Source organism: Aquila chrysaetos, chromosome 10 (assembly GCF_900496995.4).
Source record: "Aquila chrysaetos chrysaetos chromosome 10, bAquChr1.4, whole genome shotgun sequence".
Taxonomy (NCBI): Eukaryota; Metazoa; Chordata; class Aves; order Accipitriformes; family Accipitridae; genus Aquila; species Aquila chrysaetos.
In genome coordinates, this window is record NC_044013.1 from 34,985,014 (window position 1) to 35,007,135 (window position 22,122).

At 47.1% G+C, this 22,122-nt stretch overlaps 2 protein-coding genes across 4 annotated transcripts; both read left to right on the forward strand.

Annotated features, from left to right (window-relative positions):
• The first annotated feature begins 786 nt into the window (after positions 1-786).
• On the forward strand, positions 787-13,990 carry DHX33 (DEAH-box helicase 33). Of its 3 annotated transcripts, none has more exons than XM_041126706.1 (12): positions 787-806; positions 3,212-3,372; positions 4,088-4,315; positions 5,125-5,295; positions 6,211-6,396; positions 7,111-7,222; positions 7,612-7,771; positions 8,200-8,288; positions 8,881-9,008; positions 9,580-9,783; positions 10,547-10,633; positions 11,385-13,990. In XM_041126706.1, the coding sequence occupies exons 3-12, from the start codon at positions 4,157-4,159 to the stop codon at positions 11,691-11,693; spliced, it is 1,605 nt and encodes a 534-aa protein (XP_040982640.1). In that variant the 5' UTR covers positions 787-806; positions 3,212-3,372; positions 4,088-4,156; the 3' UTR covers positions 11,694-13,990. The 3 variants fall into 3 exon arrangements, with proteins under 3 accessions (XP_040982640.1, XP_029883732.2, XP_029883733.1); XM_030027872.2 differs by lacking the exon at positions 787-806 and adding an exon at positions 1,139-1,339; XM_030027873.2 differs by lacking the exon at positions 787-806 and adding an exon at positions 1,935-2,518.
• Positions 13,991-14,907: 917 nt separating this feature from the next.
• LOC115347484 (complement C1q binding protein) lies at positions 14,908-20,035 on the forward strand. Its single transcript, XM_030028931.2, has 6 exons — positions 14,908-15,166; positions 15,449-15,599; positions 16,082-16,169; positions 17,218-17,313; positions 18,178-18,300; positions 19,613-20,035. The coding sequence occupies exons 1-6, from the start codon at positions 14,923-14,925 to the stop codon at positions 19,760-19,762; spliced, it is 852 nt and encodes a 283-aa protein (XP_029884791.1). The 5' UTR covers positions 14,908-14,922; the 3' UTR covers positions 19,763-20,035.
• Positions 20,036-22,122: the final 2,087 nt, after the last annotated feature.

Sequence of the window (22,122 nt, forward strand, 5' to 3'; positions counted from 1 at the left end):
TAACTTGTTTTGTAGTCCAGGTGATGAATGTGTTGGGATCTCACGGGCAAATGCTTTGTCCACAAGCATTGTATTAGATTCTGATAAAAAAAATCGGTGAGTCCATTTGTATCTGCATTTTATCTGTTAAAGATTATGAAAATTTAAGGGAGATTTTTTTTTTCCAAAACAACTTTAAATCTTGCTCGCTAGGAGTACTAAAAATGTTTTGGACAATGTTGCTTCAAGGTAGCTTGTGAGACAGGAATCCTTTTTGGATTTTGTTTGTTGGGTTTTTGTGTTGTGGTTTTGTTGTTGTTGTTGTTGTTGTTGTTTTTAGTTCAGTGTTTAAGAGCCTCCTAGTAGTTTGCCGGTGGGAAGTTAGGGAGTGGGGGTGAAGCAAAAAGACAGCCAGCCCTGTGGCTGGGGTAAAACCTTCTGTAAATGCAAATCACCAGTGTGAAGCGGGCAAGGTGATGTGCCCCTTCCTGAGGATGACCTCCTGTTCTAAGTTGTGTTGTGATAAGACGGCTCGTCCATCCTTGCTCTTCCAAAGCTGTTTTCCTCGCACGCTTCCTTCCGCTCTGGTGGGGTATTTAAGGTTGTACCCCCCTCTTTACAGGGAAATGCCACGGTATCCGTATCTGGGACTAACCTTGAAGTGTTGCTTGCTTGCACCCTAGGACAAAATGGACTGTTACTGGCAGGTTACCACCTAACCATGAAGCCATTCTCGGGCAGCGAGTCCCACCAAGAGGTGTGTTTAAGTACCAGAGTCCTCTTGGGAGAGCGCGTCATCGGCCGGAGATCGTTAGTGCCGGCGAACGGTACGCGGGAAGGCCGCAGGTCCCCGCGATGTTACTGCCAGCCGGCTCTCTGCCCTTATTCTGCGGGCTCCCCAGCCGGGAGAGAGGCCTGGGCGAGGTGCCCGTGCCGCCGGGGCAGGCCGCGGGCCCTGCCCTCTCCGCGGCGAGGCCCCGGGACTACATCTCCCATAGCGCCCCGCTCCGGCCGGCGAGTCACGTGGGCGGGGCGGCGGCGGCGGCGGCGCGAGACCGCCGGGGCGGCGCGATGACGCCGCGGAGGTTCGCCAGGCGGCAGCCGTATCCCGGGCGACGCGGTCGGCGGCGCCGGCGGCGGTCGGCGGTCGGCGACGCGATGCGGCACGGCGGCGAGGCGCCCCCGGCCAAGCGGCCCAAGGCGGCGGTGCGGCCCCCCCGCCCCGCCATGCCGCACGGCTCCCCCGCGCCGCGCCGGCAACCGCCGCCCGCCAGCTCGCAGCGTCGCGGCCTGCCCATCTTCCAGGCGCGGGGGCCGCTGCTGAGCCAGCTCCGCGGCCTCGACAGCGCCGTCCTCATCGGTGAGGGCCGGGGGGGGGGGGGGGGGCGGCGGGTTTCCTCAGCGCCACAGCCCGGCCGGGCGGGTCCGGGGCCTCGGCGAGCGGGGCTCCCCGTCGGCGCGGCCTCCGCCCGGGGAGAGCCTTGGCGCGGCCGCCCGCTGAAGCGGGGCTCAGCGCCGGCGAGGCGGGCGGCGGGGAACGGCGCGGCCTGTGAGAAGGAACGGTTTGGGCGTAAACGTGAAACGTGGTAAATTAGTAATGTTGCCGTTCGTGAGTTTCGACTGGCGGAGGCGGCTGGTGACTTGGTTTTTAGGGAGACGGCAAAAGTATTTCTCTCTCCTCTCTGTTTCGCCATCTGCCTGGAGTTCAGTCAGCTTAAAGCCAAATGGCAAACCCCTACTCTTTGGGAAAAGTATCTCCTCAGCTAAATTTTCAGGGACGTTCGCTAGTTTTATTAGGTTTCCTTTGAGGCCAAACTAATAAGCTGTTTGTCTGACTTTCAGGAGCTGAAGACGTACAGCTTCCCACCTGGAAGTCTAAAGACTCGGCGTTTATTAGAATTAAATGAGAAATGCTTTGTATTTCACTCCTATAAGTGAACACTTCAAAAAAAATCAGTCGTGGTAGCTGATAGGCGCGACTGCATTTATCTCCTTTCCTCTCTACAATCCTGAGACCGTCATTATTGCTTGCTAAATATACAGTATAACATGCCACTTAGAATTTTGTGGCTGTGGAGTGAGGTAAGAAAGCTCACTCATGATTTCCAGTCTGCAGCTGCAGTGCTTACAATTTGGCTTTCCAATTCTTCTCTGCTTGGTGGCCATCCTTCTGAATTTCTCATGCTTCTTCCTCCTTCTCTTGTCAGTTCTCACCTCACTCCCCCATGTGCTCTGTGCTGTTGCTGTCTTGCAAGGATTGAGAGTACAGGGCACTGTTTTCCAGAGCCTCACGCTCTTTCACGTAGAGCAATTCTTGTAACAGGCCAGTAGAAAGCCGAAGGGGATCTGATTTGAGTCACAGGTGTGTTTTAAGCTGTAATAAAATGTGCAGGAAAACGACAGCGATGTTGAAAACATTCTCTGCTTTTCCATGCACATTGCACTTCAGACGGTTTCACTTGCGGTGCCTCTAAGCACTATGATTTGTGCGACGTTATAGTGTGCCCAGTAAGTTACACTTTTTGCTGCTGACACTGTGGTAAGTATTGATGGTAGCTGTCTGTATCCTGTCTTTGGTAGAGGGGTCTACACAGAGTTCATGTTGGAAATATACCTGGGGGGAAATGGGATAGTGTTTGTTATGTTGTGTGCTAGTGCTGTATGGACAGAGAATACATTCACCTGAGCCTGAAAGGACCATCTCTGATTTCCGGAAGGCGCAGAGAAGGACTTGTTGGCTTGTTGGTGCCCTGAGTGCTCCTCTAAGAGAGCCTCAAACCTTAACTCGCTACTTGCTGTTGTGACAAAAGCTTTAATTTGCTTACAGCTTTACTTTGAAACTTCCTAGTGCATAGTGTGAATATATGCATAAAACCAAATTGATGTCTATTCCTTGCTCTGCATGGTTATCTTCTTATGTTGGCTGTGTTACACACCAAACGCTTCATACCTAGACAGACTGGAATGTGTTTCTAAACCAGAGTGTGGCTGGAGAGAACCTGGGTGAAAGGAGTTTTGTAGAGGAGTGGTCTAGCAACTAGAGCAAGGTGTTGGGTCTGTCTCTGGCCTGCTGCTGCTTTATGGTGTGACTTTGGGCCAGCTGTCGAACCTCTTCCTGTCTTCAGCCTCCACATCCTGAAATATCGTTAAAAGTTAACATAAAAAAATGGGTAGGGACCTTTCATTTGAAGATGCTATAAAAGGGAAAAACTATTCCCTTGATGTTCCTTAGGAGAAACGGGCTCAGGGAAGACCACTCAGATCCCTCAGTACCTCTACGAAGCGGGAATTGGCCGCCAAGGCATCATTGCTGTGACCCAACCTCGCAGAGTAGCAGCTATAGCCTTAGCTACCAGAGTCTCGGACGAGAAGAAGACAGAGCTGGGGAAACTGGTAGGTGCTTTACAGAGTCTTTAGAGATTTGGTTTAGTACTGCAGTGTCGATGGGGCTGTATCAGGGCTTAATGGGTAAGATAAAAAACAGCCACAGGGGTAATAGGTACTCTTCATTTAATAATATGCCTCAATAGAAAAAAATGGCTGTTTACCTGCTTCTGGCTTGGGGCGGGCCATGTTTGACACTCTCTGTGGTATTTTACTTCTTGATTATTGTCTGTGTTCCTCCATTTGAAAAAATACTCGTTAATGAATAAAACAAAAATGTTGTGCTCTCTTCCATTGCTCCCTGTATCAAAAGTCACTGTCAAGGAAAGCAGAATGCTGAATCTGTGGAGATCTGTGAATCTGCAGGAGAAGAGTGGAGGAGAAAGACTTCCCCCTACATAAAAACTTTGGAGAGCATGGAGTAGTTTCTAGCAGGGGAGGAAGGAAAGGAAACTTGGAGCATTTGTGATAAACTTCTAGTTGGGAAAAAGCCAATTGGGATACAGTGTTGAGAGCATCCTTTGGGTGGATTATTAGATTTGCAAGATTAACTGCTCACAGACTGCAAATACACTGTTACGCTTTCCAGAGCCTCCGTGGAGTTCTAGTTGGCTCTCTCTGATGCATTGACCAGAGTGCTTTGTAGTCCTTCCTCATGGTATGATGGCAACGAGAAATGCAGGTAACTTTGTGCTTGTACTTTCTGTAATGTTCACTTCCATAGGTTGGCTATACTGTACGCTTCGACGATCTTACATCTGATGAAACGAGAATCAAGTTTTTAACAGATGGAATGCTGCTTCGTGAAGCTATTGGGGACCCTATGCTGCGGAAGTACAGCATTGTCATCCTGGATGAAGCCCACGAGAGGACGATCCATACTGATGTACTCTTTGGAGTGGTGAAAGCTGCACAAAAGAAACGAAAGGAACTGGGCAAACTGCCACTAAAAGTATGTACATCTAGGATGGAAACGAAGGGCAAGGGGTGGGGCTTGGACTCTGAGTGCTATGAGTATCTCCTGGGGTTTGCTGAAGTGTTTGAAATTTCAGCCTTGACTATTTTTCTGTTCCTAAAAAGTCCCTTTAAATCTGAATAGTTAAGGGTGGCCAACTTGCTATGTGTGGGCCTGATATGACACATCTGAACAAGGTATCTGGTCACCTCCATGCTGCCTTTTTTCATAAGAGCCTTTTGGGTGTGAGCTACAGACTAGATGCATTGTTGGGGGAAGTTGTGGTACTGTTGCTGAGAGCACCCTGGATACAGGAGCTCTCTCCCTGATACGACAGCTCTATGATATGCTCACACTGGGGAAGGAGGTTGCACGTGTGTGTTGGGTGGACATGTAATGAATTTATGTGAGTACATAATGAAGTGTGTGGAAGCACGTTGGTTTTGATGGGGGAGGCATGTAGGGGACTGGTAGGGTCCTAGCACAGCCTTGTTCAACAGACCATTCTACAGCCTAGCTTTGTGGGTACTCGACTCTCTTTGTTAAGAAAACAAATTCTTTTGTCAGAAAAGAATTTTAGCACGTCTTTGCTCATTTTATCATACCAACACGTTACGCTTGTGTGATACCAAAGCTGATGGCTTTAAGAAGGAAAGATCACTCTCTTCTGTCCCAAACGCTGTGTGCTTTTTGCTGTTCTGAGCATGTATCTCAGTCTCAGAAAGCTGACTTTTGGCTAGTCCAGACTGGTAAGTGTCCTGCTGGATAGAAAGTGCATGCTAACTCATCTTCTGCTCATATCGAAGGTGGTCATCATGTCAGCTACGATGGATGTTGACCAGTTCTCCCAGTACTTCAATGGAGCTCCTGTTCTCTATTTAGAAGGCAGGCAGCATCCCATTCAGGTCTTTTACACCAAACAGCCTCAGAGTGATTACCTCCAAGCAGCACTGGTGTCAGTCTTCCAAATCCACCAGGTATGGCCGTCTTGTCAGGTTTGTGCCTCTCTGGGGCCATGGATTGTTGATCGGGGGGCTCACAGGTTGCTGTGGCAGAAGAAATGGCTTGAGCTTGCTGCTGCCAGATCAGAGATGTCCCTGAAGTGCTCACTGCATCCTCTGGGAAAAATGGATGGTTAGGGAGCATGCTGGGTTAGTGAATTGAATTGGCTCAAGGGAGGGGTTGACAAATGCCAGTGTTATTCTAAAAGTGAAAAGAAAGATTGGAAGTGGTCAACTGTAAAGAGCCTTGGCTCGTGTGGGGAAAATCCAGGTGTAAGCTAACAGTAGCGTGAAGAAGATTCTAATTTACTGTCAAACTGTAACTGCAGAGCAAGTAGAAATCTATTAAAATGACACCTTATAGGCATTTTGTGACTAAATGTTTGAATGCAAAACTGCCAGATGGTTATGTCATTTAATTAAACTGCATTTAATGCTTTGAAGATGCTGCTGCTGTTAGGATTTGGGGACTTGTACATCAGGGCTCGAGTTGAAAGGAGACTGCTAAGCAAAGCTCTCTGTTGTCAATTCATACCTAATACCTAAATGTTCCTCTCACCTGAGTTCTCTGTTTACTGGCTTGTACCTGGGTGCTTGCTGGCTCTCTCATTTGCATGTCCTGGACAGTTATTTATGAAATAGACATGTGACTTTAAGTGACTCCTCCATCCTGTTAAGACTCAGTCCTGCAAAATGTAGTTTACTCTTCACCTCTGGTGAATCCATGAGGAACTTCAGCCTGTTGCATACCTTGCACCACATGTGTGTCTTTTCTTTCTTCCTTACCTGCTTTGCTGACTTGCTGTCAGGACAACATCTCATTACAATCTCAGTTCTCTCTCCCTATCCAAACCATCTTAACTTCTCACTTGCTTTTTCCTCTGGCTCCAGGAAGCACCCTCTTCTCAGGATATCCTGGTGTTTCTGACTGGTCAGGAAGAAATTGAAGCAATGACCAAAACATGTCGAGACATTGCCAAGCATCTCCCTGATGGCTGCCCACAGATGATGGTGATGCCTCTTTATGCTTCTTTGCCCTACTCTCAACAACTCCGCGTCTTTCAAGCTGCCCCCAAGGTGAGGCAATGTGATGGGTAAACAGGATAAGTTTGCTTGCATGAGTGTTTGGAAAAAGCATGTGGAATTTAAAGGGCTAAAGCTGCATGTACTGATAGTAAGTGATAGTCTCCACTGTCTTTAGGCTGAATGGTTCCAGTGTGATATAAGACAATGCATCTGTAATGGTACTAACAGATGCATACAATAAGTCATCTGGGATCATAAAAAGAAGGAAGGGTTAGGGGGAGTGAAAAGGGCAGTGGAATTGAAACTTGCCCCATTTCATAGGAATTTTATGTCCATATCACAAAAAAGCTACAGCAGTCAATGGGCCAAATACTAAGAAAGCTAAAAACCTGGGCATATTTGGCAGGGCTGTAAGAAAAGGAAATTGCGCTGCCTCAGGCACTTTTGTACCTATTTAGCAGATAAATAAGAATTCAGATCTTGTACTTGTGCCAGAAATGAAACCAAAATGGTTTAAAGACATATTGATAACAGCTGTCCTGGGTGGTGTATTTTGTTGCAAGTGTAAGCACATGTTTTAGAAACTGATGAGGAGCTAGAGATTATCTTAATTTACGAGAGCTGGCATAGCAAGCGTGGCATGTGGTCATAACATGCTGCAACGGTATGTAGGCTTGGCCCATGCTGGCCAGAAGTAGCAGTGTTTCTTCATTGCAGCTAATCTAAGCTGGCTTTTGACTGGCTTTTGTTTGCTTTTCCTTCCAGGGCTGTCGCAAAGTGATCCTCTCCACCAACATTGCAGAAACCTCCATCACCATTGCGGGAATAAAATACGTTGTGGACACAGGCATGGTCAAAGCAAAGAAGTACAGCCCTGGTGAGGAATTCTAAGGAGCAATGCAGAGATTGTTTTCAGTTTTGTAGAAGTTATTTGAGGCAATGAGCCCCACTGACAGCTCATTTAAAACACCCTCTGCACTGTCTAAATTAATATCCCAGGTTTTAGGTGTGGGTTTTGGTGTTGGGTTTTGGTTGTTTTTTTGTTTTTTTTGAGTACCAGCCATGTGGGGGTAAAAATCTGTCAAATATGAATCTTCTCTTCAAGGACACAGTGCGTGATAGCTTTGCTTCAGGGTGCTAAACCAAGTAAAGTCTGAGCAATATTTGGATGGCAGACCCTGGGATTTTTTTGTTGTTAATCCTACATGTTCTTCAAAGCTGTGCATTACACAGACATTGACTGAAGTGATGCTTTTCCATACATAGAAATTGGTCTGGAAGTGTTGGCAGTCCAGCGGGTGTCGAAGGCCCAGGCTTGGCAACGCACAGGGAGAGCAGGGCGAGAGGACAGTGGGATCTGTTACCGGCTCTACACAGAGGATGAGTTTGAGAAGTTTGACAAAATGACAATACCTGAGATACAGAGGTGAGGACAGCACCCTGATACTGTCATACTTCTTGCCACACCTCTTTTATGTACTGTTACGGATGGAGCTGTGTAAAGAACTGAGCAGCAAAACTGGATCTAGGGTTTGACTGATTGACTTTTAAGAAAAATGAACTGTGGAGACTAAACAGAAAAATTAGGAAGCATTTGCTCGGGGTGGACAGTTGGGCTCTGAGTCTCCGAACACATGGGCAATAGTTCTCTTGACTTTCCTCCAAATCTTGGACTTGCCTCTTACCCTTTCTGGTTTAGGAAGTAAGGCTTCACCAGCCAGCATTGCATTAGTCTCTGTCAAGTTGTAGCACAGATCTGAGGACTCTATCTCAGCTTATAGACAAGTAGAAGAAAAGAAAAAAAGAATTAAAAAAATAAGAGAACAATCTCAGTTATTTTTTCTGCCTATGTAGGTGTAACCTGGCCAGCGTGATGCTTCAGCTCCTTGCCCTGAGAATTCCCAATGTGCTCACCTTTGACTTCATGTCCAAACCATCTCCTGGTAAGTGGTTACAAAGGCAGCCTTGGAAAAAAAATGACAAATGAGTCACTGAGGAATTGCTTAAAAATAATGTCTTCAGGCCAGCCAGAGAAGATGGAGTATGGAAGGTCAGGGCTGTGAAAGAGGAGCAGCCTCTCTCTGCTGCATCTTCTGCTGGTGGTCCAGAAGTCTCAGATTCATTCGCTTCTCATTGCTTGTGCTCAGTCTCATCAGAGCAGCCATGGTTATGGTTATGGCAGAGAGCTGGAGAGTCTGGCTTCCAAACAGAGCAGGGAGCAGTTCTGAGTCATAAAGAACATGAAGGTGTGCCTTGGCTGTCAAGGAAAGTCATAGAGAATCTCACACAGCCTCTGCTCAAAGCTAGAGATGACAGCTTTCGTTTTGCCTCCGTTTTTGCTGCTTAAATTGGAAAAGATGATTGTTCTACTGGATAGAGGGGGATAAACCACAGTTTGGGGCACTAATTTCTCTAAACAGAAAGTACTTGTCCCTCTGACCAGGGGAAAGAGGTGGTGATGGTACCAGCTCATCCTTCACATCCCTGCCAGTGCCAGCCCGAGGCCTCACAGCCGGAACATCCTTGTTTTGACAGATGCCATTCAAGCAGCAATTGAGGAGCTGGACCTGCTGGGAGCTGTGGAACGAAAGGAAGATCAGCTTGTCCTAACCCCCCTGGGAAGGAAGATGGCAGCCTTTCCACTGGAACCAAAGTTCTCTAAAGTAAAAACTGCAGAAAAATCAGCTAATTTTTATCTCATGTACTCTTCCCAGTAACATTGTCTTTCAAACTCCTTAAACAAGGTCTGGAATTTGGGGTGACTGCAGCTGTACTAGTATATTTGCCATACATTAATGAAGCACAGCTTTATTTACAGCAGCTGTGTGCTGGTTTGCTTGTCATTTGTTGTTTAATTCAGGGAGATCTTTTAAAAGATAATTTATTTCCTCTGGCACCTCTGAAGCTGAAACAAGGCTAATTTCCTTGCGATTTCTGGGATTGCTGGTAGCACTGTTTAGCAGTTTCATGAAGTGCCTCATGCTGTAGTTGATTTTAGTTGCCACGTTTATACTGTATATGAACTGGCCAGTCTCAGGAAAGAGCATGACAGTTGCTGTTAAAGGTGCCTGGTGGGCCCATAGGAGGATTTACCATTATCTCTAGGCCCAAATGCTTATGAAATTGTCCTGAACAATGCCTGGTAAAGTTCCTGGGGTGCCAGTGAGCAGAAAAGTCTGCCCACCTGAAGTGGATTTGGTTGACCAAAAATCAGTTTTGTTCTGTGATTTGCAGACCATCCTCATGTCCCCCAAATTCCACTGTACAGAAGAGATCCTGACCATCATGTCGCTGTTATCAGTGGACAGTGTCCTCTACAATCCCCCTGCCCGGCGGGATGAAGTGCAATCCGTCAGGAAGAAATTCATCTCCAGTGAGGGGGATCATCTTACCCTGCTCAGCATGTACAGGGCCTTCAAAAATGTCAGTGGCAGCAAGGTAGGATGCTCCGAGGATGCCAGTGCTCTCTGGGGGTGAGGAGCTTTTTTGGCATACAGCAGAGTGACATCTGCATCCTTTGTGGTTGATGCAGTATGCATGCTTCCAAAGCAATGAGAAGAGAGGACTTACTCATCCTTTACAATTGAGCAATTGGAGAAAGCTGTTCAAATGCCGAAGGTTCCTCAGAAAGCTGTAGCAAAACTGGTTATCAAAGCTTCAGGAGGCCAGTTCTGTAATCAGAGCCAGGTCTCTTCCTTCACTGGTTCCAGCTGGAAAGAGGAGGGAGTAGGAGAGTGTTGAGACTTGCTGATAAATACCTAGACATGCTCTTTGGCAAGATTCATTGCAGAAACACTGAGCATATTTACAAGCAGATTTTGATTTATCCTACCCTATAAACTCCTCAGTTTCATTTGTAGATCTGTAGACTAGTGTACCCCATTCGTTGCAGCATCTGTCATTCTTAGGCGATTTGTTTTCACAACCTGTGGGATAGCAAGTGCTGTTTTGCAGCACTCGGTGGCCTTGCAGAGCAATTCTGAGTGGGAAGAGAACAACATGCTGTTTCTTAGCACTGTGGAAGGGAATGTAGACAGAGGGGAGTAATCGAGGGTAGAAATATGACAAGGAATTGGGTTAGCACCTTTTCTCTGAGAAAGATAGTGTGTTTGGAGGATTCTGCTTTTCATGGTATCTGAAGACTGTCATGCTTCTTGGGTGAAGAAACAGGCCCTTCTAACTCCCGGTGTCTCTGCTGCAGGAATGGTGCAGAGAGAACTTTGTCAACAGCAGGAACATGATGCTTGTGTCAGACGTCAGAGCTCAGCTCAGGGACATTTGTGTAAAGGTAACTTGTGCCATACTGTATTTCTCTGTTTCACCTGTTTGTATTTTTGTTTGTCCCCAAACTGATTTCACTGTCCCAGGAGTGAAAGAATGTGGTTTTGTTTTCAGTCTCCCATGAATAGTCAGGTAAAATTCTTAACTCTGCAGCTGCACCCCAAAATCTCAGAGCTGCAGGGCTCGGTGGGTTGAGGAGATGTGAAGAGGGAAGGGGAGCTCTGGGAAGGCTTCTCGGCTACAGGATTGTTTTTCCTAAGGCGTTTCGCTGCTTTAGTTTAGATGTGACTGTGCTATGTGTGCCACTGAGTGGTATCGGCCTCAGCAGCCCATGCAGGCTGGCTTCTTCATGGAGTCAGCCATTCAATTTAACAGCAGTTTTCACATCAGCACTATTCCTGCCCGTCACAGAGCATAAGGCGCAGCGTGGGAGCTACTGCTGAATTGCCTGCAGTCTGTATGTGACATGGGAGCAGCCATTCAGCACCCCTGTCCTGCTGTGAATGCTAGTTGGCCTGAAACTCACTCCCAGGAGAATCTCGATCCATTTTGCAGCTCGTCTTTTGTTTGCTATTAGTCTGGATTAGCCTAACATCTACCTGAGCTGAATTCCTAGTGGTCCTTTTATATTTCCCACGCTAGCAGGATTGCTGGCACAATATTGCCTGATCTCAGAAGCCCGCTACCATGGGGCTGTGTTTCCCCACGAGGGTGCATATACACGCTTGCTTACTCTTGTGTCTCATGCTGCTGAACAGCTATCGATACCGATTCAGTCCTCCCGCTCAGACACGGGAAACATCCGCCGCTGCCTGGCTCACAGCCTCTTCATGAACGCCGCGGAGCTGCAGCCGGACGGCACCTACAGAACTGTGGACTCTCACCAGTCGGTGGCCATCCACCCCTCCTCCGTGCTCTTCCACTGCAAGCCAGCCTGCGTGGTTTACAACGGGCTGCTTCACACCAACAAGTGCTATATGCGGGACCTGTGCGTGGTGGATGCAGACTGGCTGTACGATGCAGCACCTGACTATTTCCGCAAGAAGCTCCGAACAGCCAAGAACTGACCTGTGGGTCTGGGACCAACAGGTTCAGGGTTTTTAGGCTGACCCTAAAAGACTTTGTTTTGTAATGAATGTACGGGAGCAGTAGAGCTTTGCCTTGCAAAATGGGTAAAAATCTTAGAGGAAAGTGTCTTCTCCATGAGAGCCAGGCCTCACAAGTGTCTTAGAGGCTTAGAACAGTTTAACAGTTAATCTGTAAAAAGGGGAACATAGTATGTACTCTGTGCGCGGGTGTATGTGTGTGTGATAAACCTATACTGGGGGCGAAAGGGGAGCTGGTATCAGATTCCAGTTTTTAACACTTACTGAAGTTTAATAGGCTTAGATAGGAAATGAAATCCTAAGAGCTCTTCTGAGCAGATTTTGTATTTTTGACGATTGTGCTTTTATCCTTAGCAGGTTTTATTGGGGAAATAGGAGAAAAAAGTTTTAAATGTCTACATACAGGGAAAAAAATGCCTTTTTTTACTATTTCTAGAAGGGAGGTGCTACTGTCTTTTACTTCATCAAACATCTTTCTGCCTGCATGTCATGTTCACTGTCTTACTTGGGACCTTACAAAGGCCAGGAGTGGGAATGCCTGCTTGGACAAGGTCTTCACTGTTTGTGTCTAAGCCTCAGGGGCTGGCAGTGGTTTCTTGGAGAGGTTGTCTAGCTGCCTGCATGTTTGGCATCATCTTTGTTCACCCTTTTGCTGTTAGGGCATTTTGTTCCTCAGCAAATACTTCTGGCTTTTCTGACTCTTGTCTGTGCACTTCTAGCTTTGGAGTTGGCACACCAGCCACAAGAGCTAATCAGGCCAATTTGAGGGAGACTTAGCAAAATGAGAGTGAAGATGTGGTTTAGAGATTGGACTTCCTTTAAAGATCCTTGATTCATCAAATGTTTGTGTCTTCTGCTCTGACACCAGTGATTCTTCCCCATTCTGCCTCCACCAACCCTGTGCCGGTTATACTTTGGTTTTCCATTAGAAGTTTGGAGCTTGACGTTGTCAAGAACCACAGATCTACCATTAATATCTATTATTTGGGTTTTTTCTTCCATATTCCCTTGGCATCTACCCATCTCTTTGTTTCCCGTTGGAGAAAAGTGGCAATACCAAACTAATTGTCTTTTTAAATACTGGAATTAAGAAACTAGTCCCACTCTAAAGGGAAAACTTGTTCTTTAATGTGCAGGAATTTAATGTGAAGGAAAGTGGATTTTATTCCATTATCGCTGTGTGTTGGTGGGGGGAAAAATATTTTTAAATGATATCCTAAGTACTTCTAAAATAACCTCTCTGGGAGAGGTAATTTCCAGTTTCAACAGAGTCTGTTGACATAGTGTAATTTATACAGATTTTTGGACAAGTTGAACTAAAGCTGGTTAGGTGTCTGAAAGGGTGGGAGAGGAAGCTGTTCTGCACATGCAGTGTCATTGTGTAATATAATGGGGTTAGTTTACATGGGCTGTGATGGGATTGTCCTTGTATCCTTCAAATAGCAACTTTTTTTAAAAAACAGTTTATAACCTATTAATAGGGCTGCTCAGGGATGCAGTCATATTGACTATTGGCAAGCCCTTATTCACTCCATTTGCTTGGGGAAAGCTGCTGACTTTGCTTGTGATCTGTGGGGACAAGCTGCATTTGCCATGTAATAATTTGTCCTTTCTGGTTACACGCAAAACAGTTACACAACACATTGTAATATGCCTTTTCTTTGGGCTCCAGTATTGGCTTACCTTGGTTTTCTCTTTGAAAACTGGGGCAAATACCTCCTTTGTTCTTTTTTCTGCTGTTAACCGGAGTGTCACTTGTGCTGATCTGCAAATTGCCATCTCCCAAAGAGTGTAAGCAGGTACCTGGTGTACCTGGAATGGTCTCATCTCTCAGCCTGTTCTTAGGAAGGGTGATACTGAATGTCTGCAGGGGTGCAGTGGAAAGGCACACACATCCCTTTGTTGTGCATCTTTGCAATATTGTTCTTTAGTGGTTTGAAAAAAAGGAAAAAAAAAAAAAAAAAGGGGGTGACTTGCTATTTTTGTATGTATGACCAGCTGCAGTTTTGGATTGATATTTCAAGAGTATGCGGCTATTTCAGTTGTTCTCACTTACACGAATTGCAGGGAATTGTCGAAGCACTGTATCCGTTTCTTGGTTTTATAGACTTTGCATCTGTAGGGGAAAATGGAGCATAAGCACAGTTTGTTTGGGCAGTCTTAAACAGACTCTTAAATTAAGAGGGAGGGGATGGGTGTTTATTTCAAACTAATTTGTATATTTTTCCCAAAATAAAGAAGTGATGGCAAAAATCCAAGTCCAGGGTGTTGTTTTGTGAGACACGAAAGCAGTGTGGATGGAAGACATGATCACAGGACATCCCTATGGGACAAGTCCCAGCATTTTCAGTTCTTGTGGGAGTGTCTTCATTTTAAAGCAGTCTGGGGTGTCTGCGTGCAGATGTTGAAGATGTTAAGGTGCGTTCGCATGCAGAACGGACCCTGTCGTTACGGGTGCAGTGCTCAAACACCAGTGGGGAGCTGGGAGTAAAAATCCCGGTCCTTCGATGCGATGGGGTGATGGCAATGCTCTCCTGCAGCATTGCAGTGAGCAGCACTGGGGCTTTTGTGCTGCTACTCAATAGAGGGCAATAGTGCCAGCTTTCAGACAAAGGGAACGCTTCGTGCCAGGAAACAGTTTGCCTTGGTCAGTCTTCCCTCTAAAATATTTATTGCTAAAGGAAGAAAAAAAAATTCATTTTTCCTTTTTTCTGAGTAAACTGGTGAGGTGTTGCCGGGAAGCTGACTATTCTAATAAAGAGTGGGGTGATGTACAGGTGTAAAGCTTTCACCATGTACGCTGCTTTTTCTGCTTGCAGTCAAGAGGGAAGCGCCAGCATTTTTCCCGCATCCCTAAAGCTTCCTCTGCGCCTTCAGCGGTGCCCCAGCCTCACCTCACAGTCCTCTGTACGTGGCGTCCCCGCCCCCTCCTCCTGTCCTTGCTTTTTAATTTTAAGTTAAAACCGCAGCGAACGATCCTGTCGGCGCGCTCCCTCCCGCCGGGGCCGGGCCTCGAACCCGGGTCCCCCATCTCCCCGCCGCGGGGGCCGCCGGGGCCGGGCCTCGAACCCGGGTCCCCCATCTCCCCGCCGCGGGGGCCGCCGGGGCCGGCTGTCGCCGGAAGCGGAGCGGGCGGTTCCGGGGCCGGCCGTGTCCTCTGCCCGCCCCGCCGCCCTCTCGCCGCCGCACCATGCTGCTCGCCCGGGCCCTACGCGCCGCCGCCGCCGCCGCCCTGCGCCCGCCGCCGCGCCACCCGCCCCGCCGCCTCCTCTCCTCTTCCTCTCCCCGCGCCCTCCTGCCGCCGCCCGGCGCCGCCCCGCCGCTGGCCCGCTCCCTCTGGCAGCTGGGCGGCGGCTGGCGGACGGCGCTGCTCCGCCCGCGGCGGGGCTCGGCCGGCGGCGTCTCCTGCGGCTGCGGCGGCCTCCACACCGAGGGTGAGCGGGAAGCGGGGGGACGAGTCCTGCCCTGAGGGGAGCGCGGACCGCGGGGCGGGGGCGTTTGTGAGGGAAACCCCCGGGGGCGGGGGGGGGGCGTTGTGAGGGGCACGGAGCGCTCCCGCCCTCGGCGGGGCGCGAGGCGGACACGTGCGCTGCCGGGCCCCCCCACCCCAGGCAGCACGTGGTGGGGGGGGGGGGAAGGGCTCGTCCTGCCCGCTCGCAGCGCGGGGGCCCTTCCCTTAACGCCCCCCCCCCCCCCCGGCGCCATTTTCCCGCCAGGTGACAAAGCCTTCGCGCAGTTCCTGACGGATGAGATCAAGGAGGAGAAGAAGATCCAGAAACACAAATCTCTGCCCAAGGTCTCCGGGGGGTGGGAGCTGGAAGTGCACGGCACGGAGGCCAAGCTGGTGCGGAAGATAGCCGGCGAGAAGTAAGTGCGGTCTTTGGAAGGATTCGTCTGGGCGAGTCCCTGTACCCGAGAGGACCAGTAGATACGAGTCACCAGATCTGTCCTTGCGCTCCTGTTAGTTTCATTGCTATCTGCTCAGTCGGTGCAAACCAGGCGTTGCAGAGGCCCTTTGTTTTACCACCTTGGGCCCAATGCGCTTTTTTGGGTTTTTGCACAAGTTTGCTACTGTATTGCGTGTTGCAAAGTTTCCTGCAGTCTTCTTGCATTAAAAATAACAGTTCAGTCCAGTAAAACTTGAAAAACGCTTGCTTATGAGAGCAGTTGGGGGAAGCCAGGTTCATTCAGGCGTGTGTCTTAAACTTTTCACTGCAATACCTGGTCTTGTTCACGGTGTGTGAATTCAACACCGGTAATGCTGTCCCCACGACAAAAGCTTCAAATAGGAGGAATTTTGATGAGTGGTTTTTGAGTGTGTTGAGTAACTGCTTCTGTTTCTTTTGAAGGATAACAGTCACATTCAACATCAATAACAGCATTCCACCCTCAGCTGAGGATGAAACACAAGAAGAGCAGAAACCTGATGAGCAGGAGGTAACTTAGTCTTGACGTGCACTTTAGTGATGGGTACACAGAGGGAGGTTAGAGCCTTGCCCTTAAGTGTTAAGGCTTTTTTCCCCTCTGACTTGATATTTGGGAGCCTTAAGTCACAAAATGCAGATTTTTCTAGGTTGCCTGTCACTTGGCTGTGACCTTCCTCTCTGCAGCAGAAAGGCAGAGCAGGGTGAGAGGGCTCTATGAGGAGATATGAGAGGAACTCTGGTATCTCTTGCCTTCGCAACCCCCTGCGATAAATACTGCCTTTTGTACTTAGCGTAACTCACAATGCTGGTAGACAACGCCAACAAAACGCAAAGCTATTGACATGAATCCACTTGTGTGGTTTTGTTGGTCAAAAGTGTTTCACTCCCGTTTAATAAGACTGTTAGTCAAAATACCAGTAAAAACTGTAAATGAGCAATATAATTTGAGGCAGACAGCTTCACCTGCAGTGACACTGATGCAGAACGAGTCAGGAATGCAGCTGCTCTGTTTGTAGCAGTTTAGTTGCACTTTCTGAAGGGTAGTGTTTGTTCCAGTGCATTGCACTCAGCTGGGTGGGATAATACTGGGGACGTTTGCACGTTGCTTCCCTTCCTGGGTGTGCCTGTGTCCGCTGAGAAGGCGCAGTGCACTCGATCTGTGCACGTGTACGTGTGTTTGGCAGTCTCTGTGCCCTGCCAAGTTTCCTCCACAAAGGAGGTCAGGCGCGAGCAGCTCCTGCTCTCAAAACAACGTTGAGTCTCTTCCTAGTTCCTGTCCCTTTGGAGGGACCCATCCAGGCGAGCTGCAGGCTCTCTGGGTTGTCAGGGGGTGGCAGATGCTCTCAGCTGTCATTTTATGCGTGTGACCAGCCACGGAGCAGAGGAGGGGCTGAAGGTGAGGCTGGGGGAGGCATGGGTTGCCCAGGCCAAGTCAGAGACTCCAGAAAGAGGGCGACATGGAACAATCTGCACTGGATGGGCTGTGTTGCTGGGCTGTACTGTCATCACTTTGGCTCCTGTTCAGACTCCAATGCTGATGCAATTTTTCTCTTATTTAGCCTGATCTTACATCAACTCCAAACTTTGTTGTGGAAGTAATAAAAGATGATACAAAACAGACCCTTGTTCTTGACTGCCATTATCCCGAAGATGAGGTAGGTACCAAACTGGTTGCCTCTTGGCCAACTCTGATCTGTAACTTACTGTGCGTTTCCTGCTTGACTGTAGTGTAATTGTGCCGCTGTTGAATCTTAACTACTCTTTATAGTTTGTTGGTTTTCTGAATCTGCAGAAAATGCAGTCTTCTCTTACCTCTTTTTTAGCACACACAAAAAAAAAGGCTTTGTGTTTTCAAGAACGCTCATTGGGGAGGAGATGTTCCATTGCACTCCTCACATCCTGACCTGGTGTTTCTGATCAGCTGCTTATTGGCCCATTTATTGAATTACATTAGAGAAGGGAGGCGTGGCTTAACTGTAACAGTGCGGCAACTTGAGGGGGTAAACAAGAATGGCCAAAACAAGATAGATTTAATACAGTGTGTCAGTAACTGAGAAATCTCATTGTTGTGAGGTGTCACAACGAGAAGTAGCGATTAAATAAAGAGCGGGAGGAATAAAATGGAGATCTTTGCTTCAGACTGATCTTTGTGGTTTATTTTGTAAACCTTAACAGATCATTTATGCAGGCAGTCCTGACTGACAAAGGTTAGACAGACTTGTGAAGACAGATTTAGAACCACACAGAAGAGGTTTTTATGTCTTTGTAAAAACCAGGCTGCTGACTTACATCAGGTTGCTTCTGGCAGCATGAGCTGGTAGACTGACATGATTTGCTGTGTTCTCATGCATGTCTGTGCTTGTCTTCAAGGCATGCGTTGAGAGGGGGAGAGGCACAGCTTTAGTACCGGTCTTGGGGATTTGCCTGCAGTGCAGTATTCCTAGCTTTGGGATGAGATGGCTGAAGGTGCCAAGTGATTAGAGATAATTGTATGTCTTGCATCTCATTTCCTGTTTCAGGTTGGACATGAGGGAGAGGAAGAAAGTGATATTTTTACAATTCGGGAGGTCAGTTTTCAGCCCACTGGAGAATCAGATTGGAAGGACACCAACTACACCCTCAACACGGATTCCCTTGATTGGGTAAGTGTTGCTAACATGGCCGTAGGCTGCGGAGGGCACTTCAGCGTATCTTGCCTGGCTGTCCGTTTGCTCCTGAGTTACGAATGAGTCCTGTCCCGGATGCCTGGGATGGGGGATTCCCCTGCTAAGCCCCAGCTTGCCATGAGATAGTGGTTCTGCAAACTCAGGATTATTACATGGTCCCAGCAGTCGTGCAGTGCTGGTGGCGTTACTGGCAGTCGGAGACTGAGACAACGAAACTTGCTCTGTTCCAGGCTTTATTAAGTTGATTTCCCAGCAGCTATATTACATTTTAGAGATGCTTTCACACTTGCTCAAACATCTTTTGATCTGTGTGTTTAACAACGTAGCTTATCAGATGCCATGTGTAAATGTCTGTTTTCTGGGTTTTCCAGGTATGTTTTTATAGTGCTGACACTAAAAACTAGTATGCCCAAGAATCTGGCATCTGCTTATATGTTCTCAATGCCAGGCTTTCAAAAGCTTTTAAAACTTTATTCCTAGAGTGTATCTCTCTTTGGGAAGCATGTTAAAATTGGTTAGTGTGCTCTGGAACATCCCACATGGCTTTTTTTTTTTTATCCCTCTCTGACTTGAGACAGAAAATTAATTAAAAATGCATATGATTTGTGATCTGCTCAGATTACAGAAGTCCAAAATGAATCATTTGCTCAGTAATATTGGTTTGTTTAAAAAAAACCCACAAGCAAAAAAACTCCCCCAAACCAAGAAACGCATGACAGGTATTAGCATTACTGCCTTACGCAGTAATGACAAATCTGTTCACCTGAGGAGCAAGGGGGGAACCCACAAGCATTAACATATGCTGGAGTTGCAACAGTGAAGCAGGATTAAAAAGAAAAAAAAAAGTTGATGATTGTAAATACTTGTTTGAAAGAGTAAATCTTTTACATCCGATACCACCATTTCCAGAGTGTTAAAACAATTCACCCCCAAGGCTGTAGCTTTATATAGAGGGGTACAGGCAGAGCTTGGCACATGTAATCTTTGAGAGACTTTACCTGCTGACTCTGATAGTCAGTTGATCATCTTCAGGGCACAGCTCATTTGTATTTGTTGGGTTTGGGTTTACATGACAAAGTTTGGATGACCTGTTCCATGGCCCCTTCCCTCCAAATGTTACACCCAAGGCCAGGCCTGACAAGAAGGGGATGGGGAGCTGCCTGGTCTCCTGTGGGAGGTGGGCCTGATCTTCCTGGCAGAAAGAAATGTCAGCTGCCATGGGACATTTTAAAAGCAACCCCTACCCAGGTGCACTCTGCTAAGGAAGTTTCCTGTTCATTGCTTCCAGGCTCTGTATGATCACTTAATGGATTTCCTGGCTGATCGAGGAGTGGACAACACATTTGCCGATGAGTTAATAGAGCTCAGCACCGCACTGGAGCACCAGGAGTACATTAAATTCCTTGAAGACCTTAAAAGCTTTGTCAAATGTCAGTAGGTCAGGCTAGGAAACTTGTCTTCAAGTGTGGGTATTCCACAGCACTGCTCTAGCCAGCAATACCCAAATATATCTTCACAACAGATACGGAGAGTAAGCAACTTTGAATTTGGAGAATGGGAGAATGAGGATTCTTACTTGTATTTGGGGACGTGTATTTATGTTGCAGCCCAGATCAAGTTCTCTGACATTATGGTCCAGAATTGCCTCGCCCTACTTGGTGGGTTTTGTACAATTAAGGATGAATGTGAAGAATAAAATATGTTCAACATATCACTGAAAACTGATGGTTTCTCTTCTTCCTGCTGTACCATTGCTGACCAGAGAGCTGCCATAAAAATGATTGCTAGTGTTTGTCTGTGCCTGAGCCGGTACGAATACAGCTGCTCACAGAGCTGTTGCTGCAGCAATGGCGTGTGCTGGTCCAGAGTTTTCTCCAGAGAGAGCTATTCCAGCACCTCCAAACACACAGCGTGCCCTCTGTCAGAGTTGTGTCTGTAGGAGGAATGTTGCTGGCCAAGCAGTGCTAATTATGTACGTGACTCATTCTAGAGGTCTTGGCTGTCTGCCTACATGTTAGGGAATAGAATTCAGGGTCTTGAACATGGTTTGAGGAGCCGTTTTAAAAAGGGATGTGCTGCCATAACCTATTATTTTACTATTAATGTAGGTGTTTTAGCAAAATACTGTGGAAAGGCTGGAGCACTTTAGTTCCAGCAGAATGACTGAAAGGCTGTGGCTGCTGATGTCAAAGGCACTGCTGCAGGGCAGCAGCTGTGGTCTTCTACTCAAGCCACTGTCTCCAGTTGTTGCCTGAAGGTCATACTAAGTTTAAACAGAAACCAAAACTAAAGTCCAACGTGAGATCACCAATGCATTGTTAAAGACAACACTAAGGCTGAAATAAATGAAGTATATTTATTTCAAAACATATATTGTGCCATTAAAAGTGCAGGTCAAGGCAGTACTACTGCCTTTTCAAGTATCTTTTTGACACAGCAGTTAATTACACATATATACATAAAAGTACTAGCAGCTCTGGGTGGATTTTTAGTCTTGGAGTCCTTCCGGTAAAAAAGCAGCAGCTGAATCAACTTACAGGAGAATCGTCCAAGAGTCACAGACCTTTACAAAAGGTAAGTTGAACAGAGAAGCTATAGCAATGTATAAAATGCATTATTAATGTTCAGAACTATTTGAAAGCTCTGCTCCTAGCACTGTCCTCAGTAATTTTATGTAAACAGCAAAGCTAAGAACTTGCTAGCTCTAGCTTGAGCCAAAGGGATGGTATGTGTTTTCTAAGAGGTATGGGCGAGCCTTTCAAGGAGGCTTAAACAAGTAATTTTTGGAACTTCTCTTCATGAACCACTTACCTGAACAGACGCTCCACACAAGACTTGGAAGTTGTTGGCTAAGGTGTGAGAAAGATAAGGCACTGAACGCGGTAGGTCCTTGAAACGTTCCCTAACCCAGCAGTTAAGGTAAGTTGTGTAATTTGGCTCTTCTTTTTATGGTTACTGGTGGTCAAAAGTAAAACCATTTCCAAGGAAGTTTGTGGAAAAACAGCCAACACAAACCCATGGGATGAATGGGCTTGTGATTTCTGCCCATGTAATTGAGAAGTGGATCCAAGCAGAGATCCTTTCATGGAACCTGACATTTAGACTCACCGGACAGCTCATGAGGAGACTGGCTTCTTCCTCCATTCCACTGGTAACTGTGAACTCTGGGTTGTGCAAGCACCTGTGACTGTGCTCTGTTACAGTGTTTTCTAGAAGTGACCGAAGCTTCCCTTCTGTCATATCCTGAGAAAAAAAATTGGGTTAAAAGAAATCTTACACTTAAGTTGCTGTCTGTAGCTTAAAACTGCCTCTTTGCAGCAGCAGACTTCAGATGTCGCATTTAACACGTTAACTCACGGTGCAGCTTACCTGCGTGCTGATGTATAATCCACACTGGCAAAAAACTAAGTGATTCCTCACAGTCAGGTTATTCCTAGAAAGAGCACACAATGAGGATCATCACAACAACCAGAACAAAGGTAGATTTTAGCAAAAAAACCTGCTAAGGTTTAGGAGATGAGTTTTTTTTTTTATTATTTTGCTGAAATTAACAGCGGCTTCCGTTTGCCCGCTGTTTTGGCCTGTTTCTAAGTGCAAACTGCGGTAGGGGAGAGGAGAACCTCATTCCAATGCTAAGGGCTTGCTTACTTTCTACACACTGGGCAGATGACCCTGTCGCTAGCATCCAAGCCATCGAGCATTGCGTTGAGACATTCTTCATCAAACTGCAGGCTTCGCTCATACTCTTCTATAACCAGCTGTTCTGCAATAACACAGCAAAATACCCTCAGGCATCCG

Coding starts and splice junctions, on each gene's coding strand:
- DHX33 (XM_030027872.2), top strand. CDS start 1,207: ATGCCGCACGGCTCCCCCGCGCCGCGCCGGCAACCGCCGCCCGCCAGC. Junction 5,296..6,210: donor CAGTCTTCCAAATCCACCAG/GTATGGCCGTCT, acceptor CTCTGGCTCCAG/GAAGCACCCTCTTCTCAGGA. Junction 6,397..7,110: donor TCTTTCAAGCTGCCCCCAAG/GTGAGGCAATGT, acceptor TTTTCCTTCCAG/GGCTGTCGCAAAGTGATCCT.
- LOC115347484 (XM_030028931.2), top strand. CDS start 14,923: ATGCTGCTCGCCCGGGCCCTACGCGCCGCCGCCGCCGCCGCCCTGCGC. Junction 15,167..15,448: donor CGGCGGCCTCCACACCGAGG/GTGAGCGGGAAG, acceptor TTTTCCCGCCAG/GTGACAAAGCCTTCGCGCAG. Junction 16,170..17,217: donor AGAAACCTGATGAGCAGGAG/GTAACTTAGTCT, acceptor TCTCTTATTTAG/CCTGATCTTACATCAACTCC.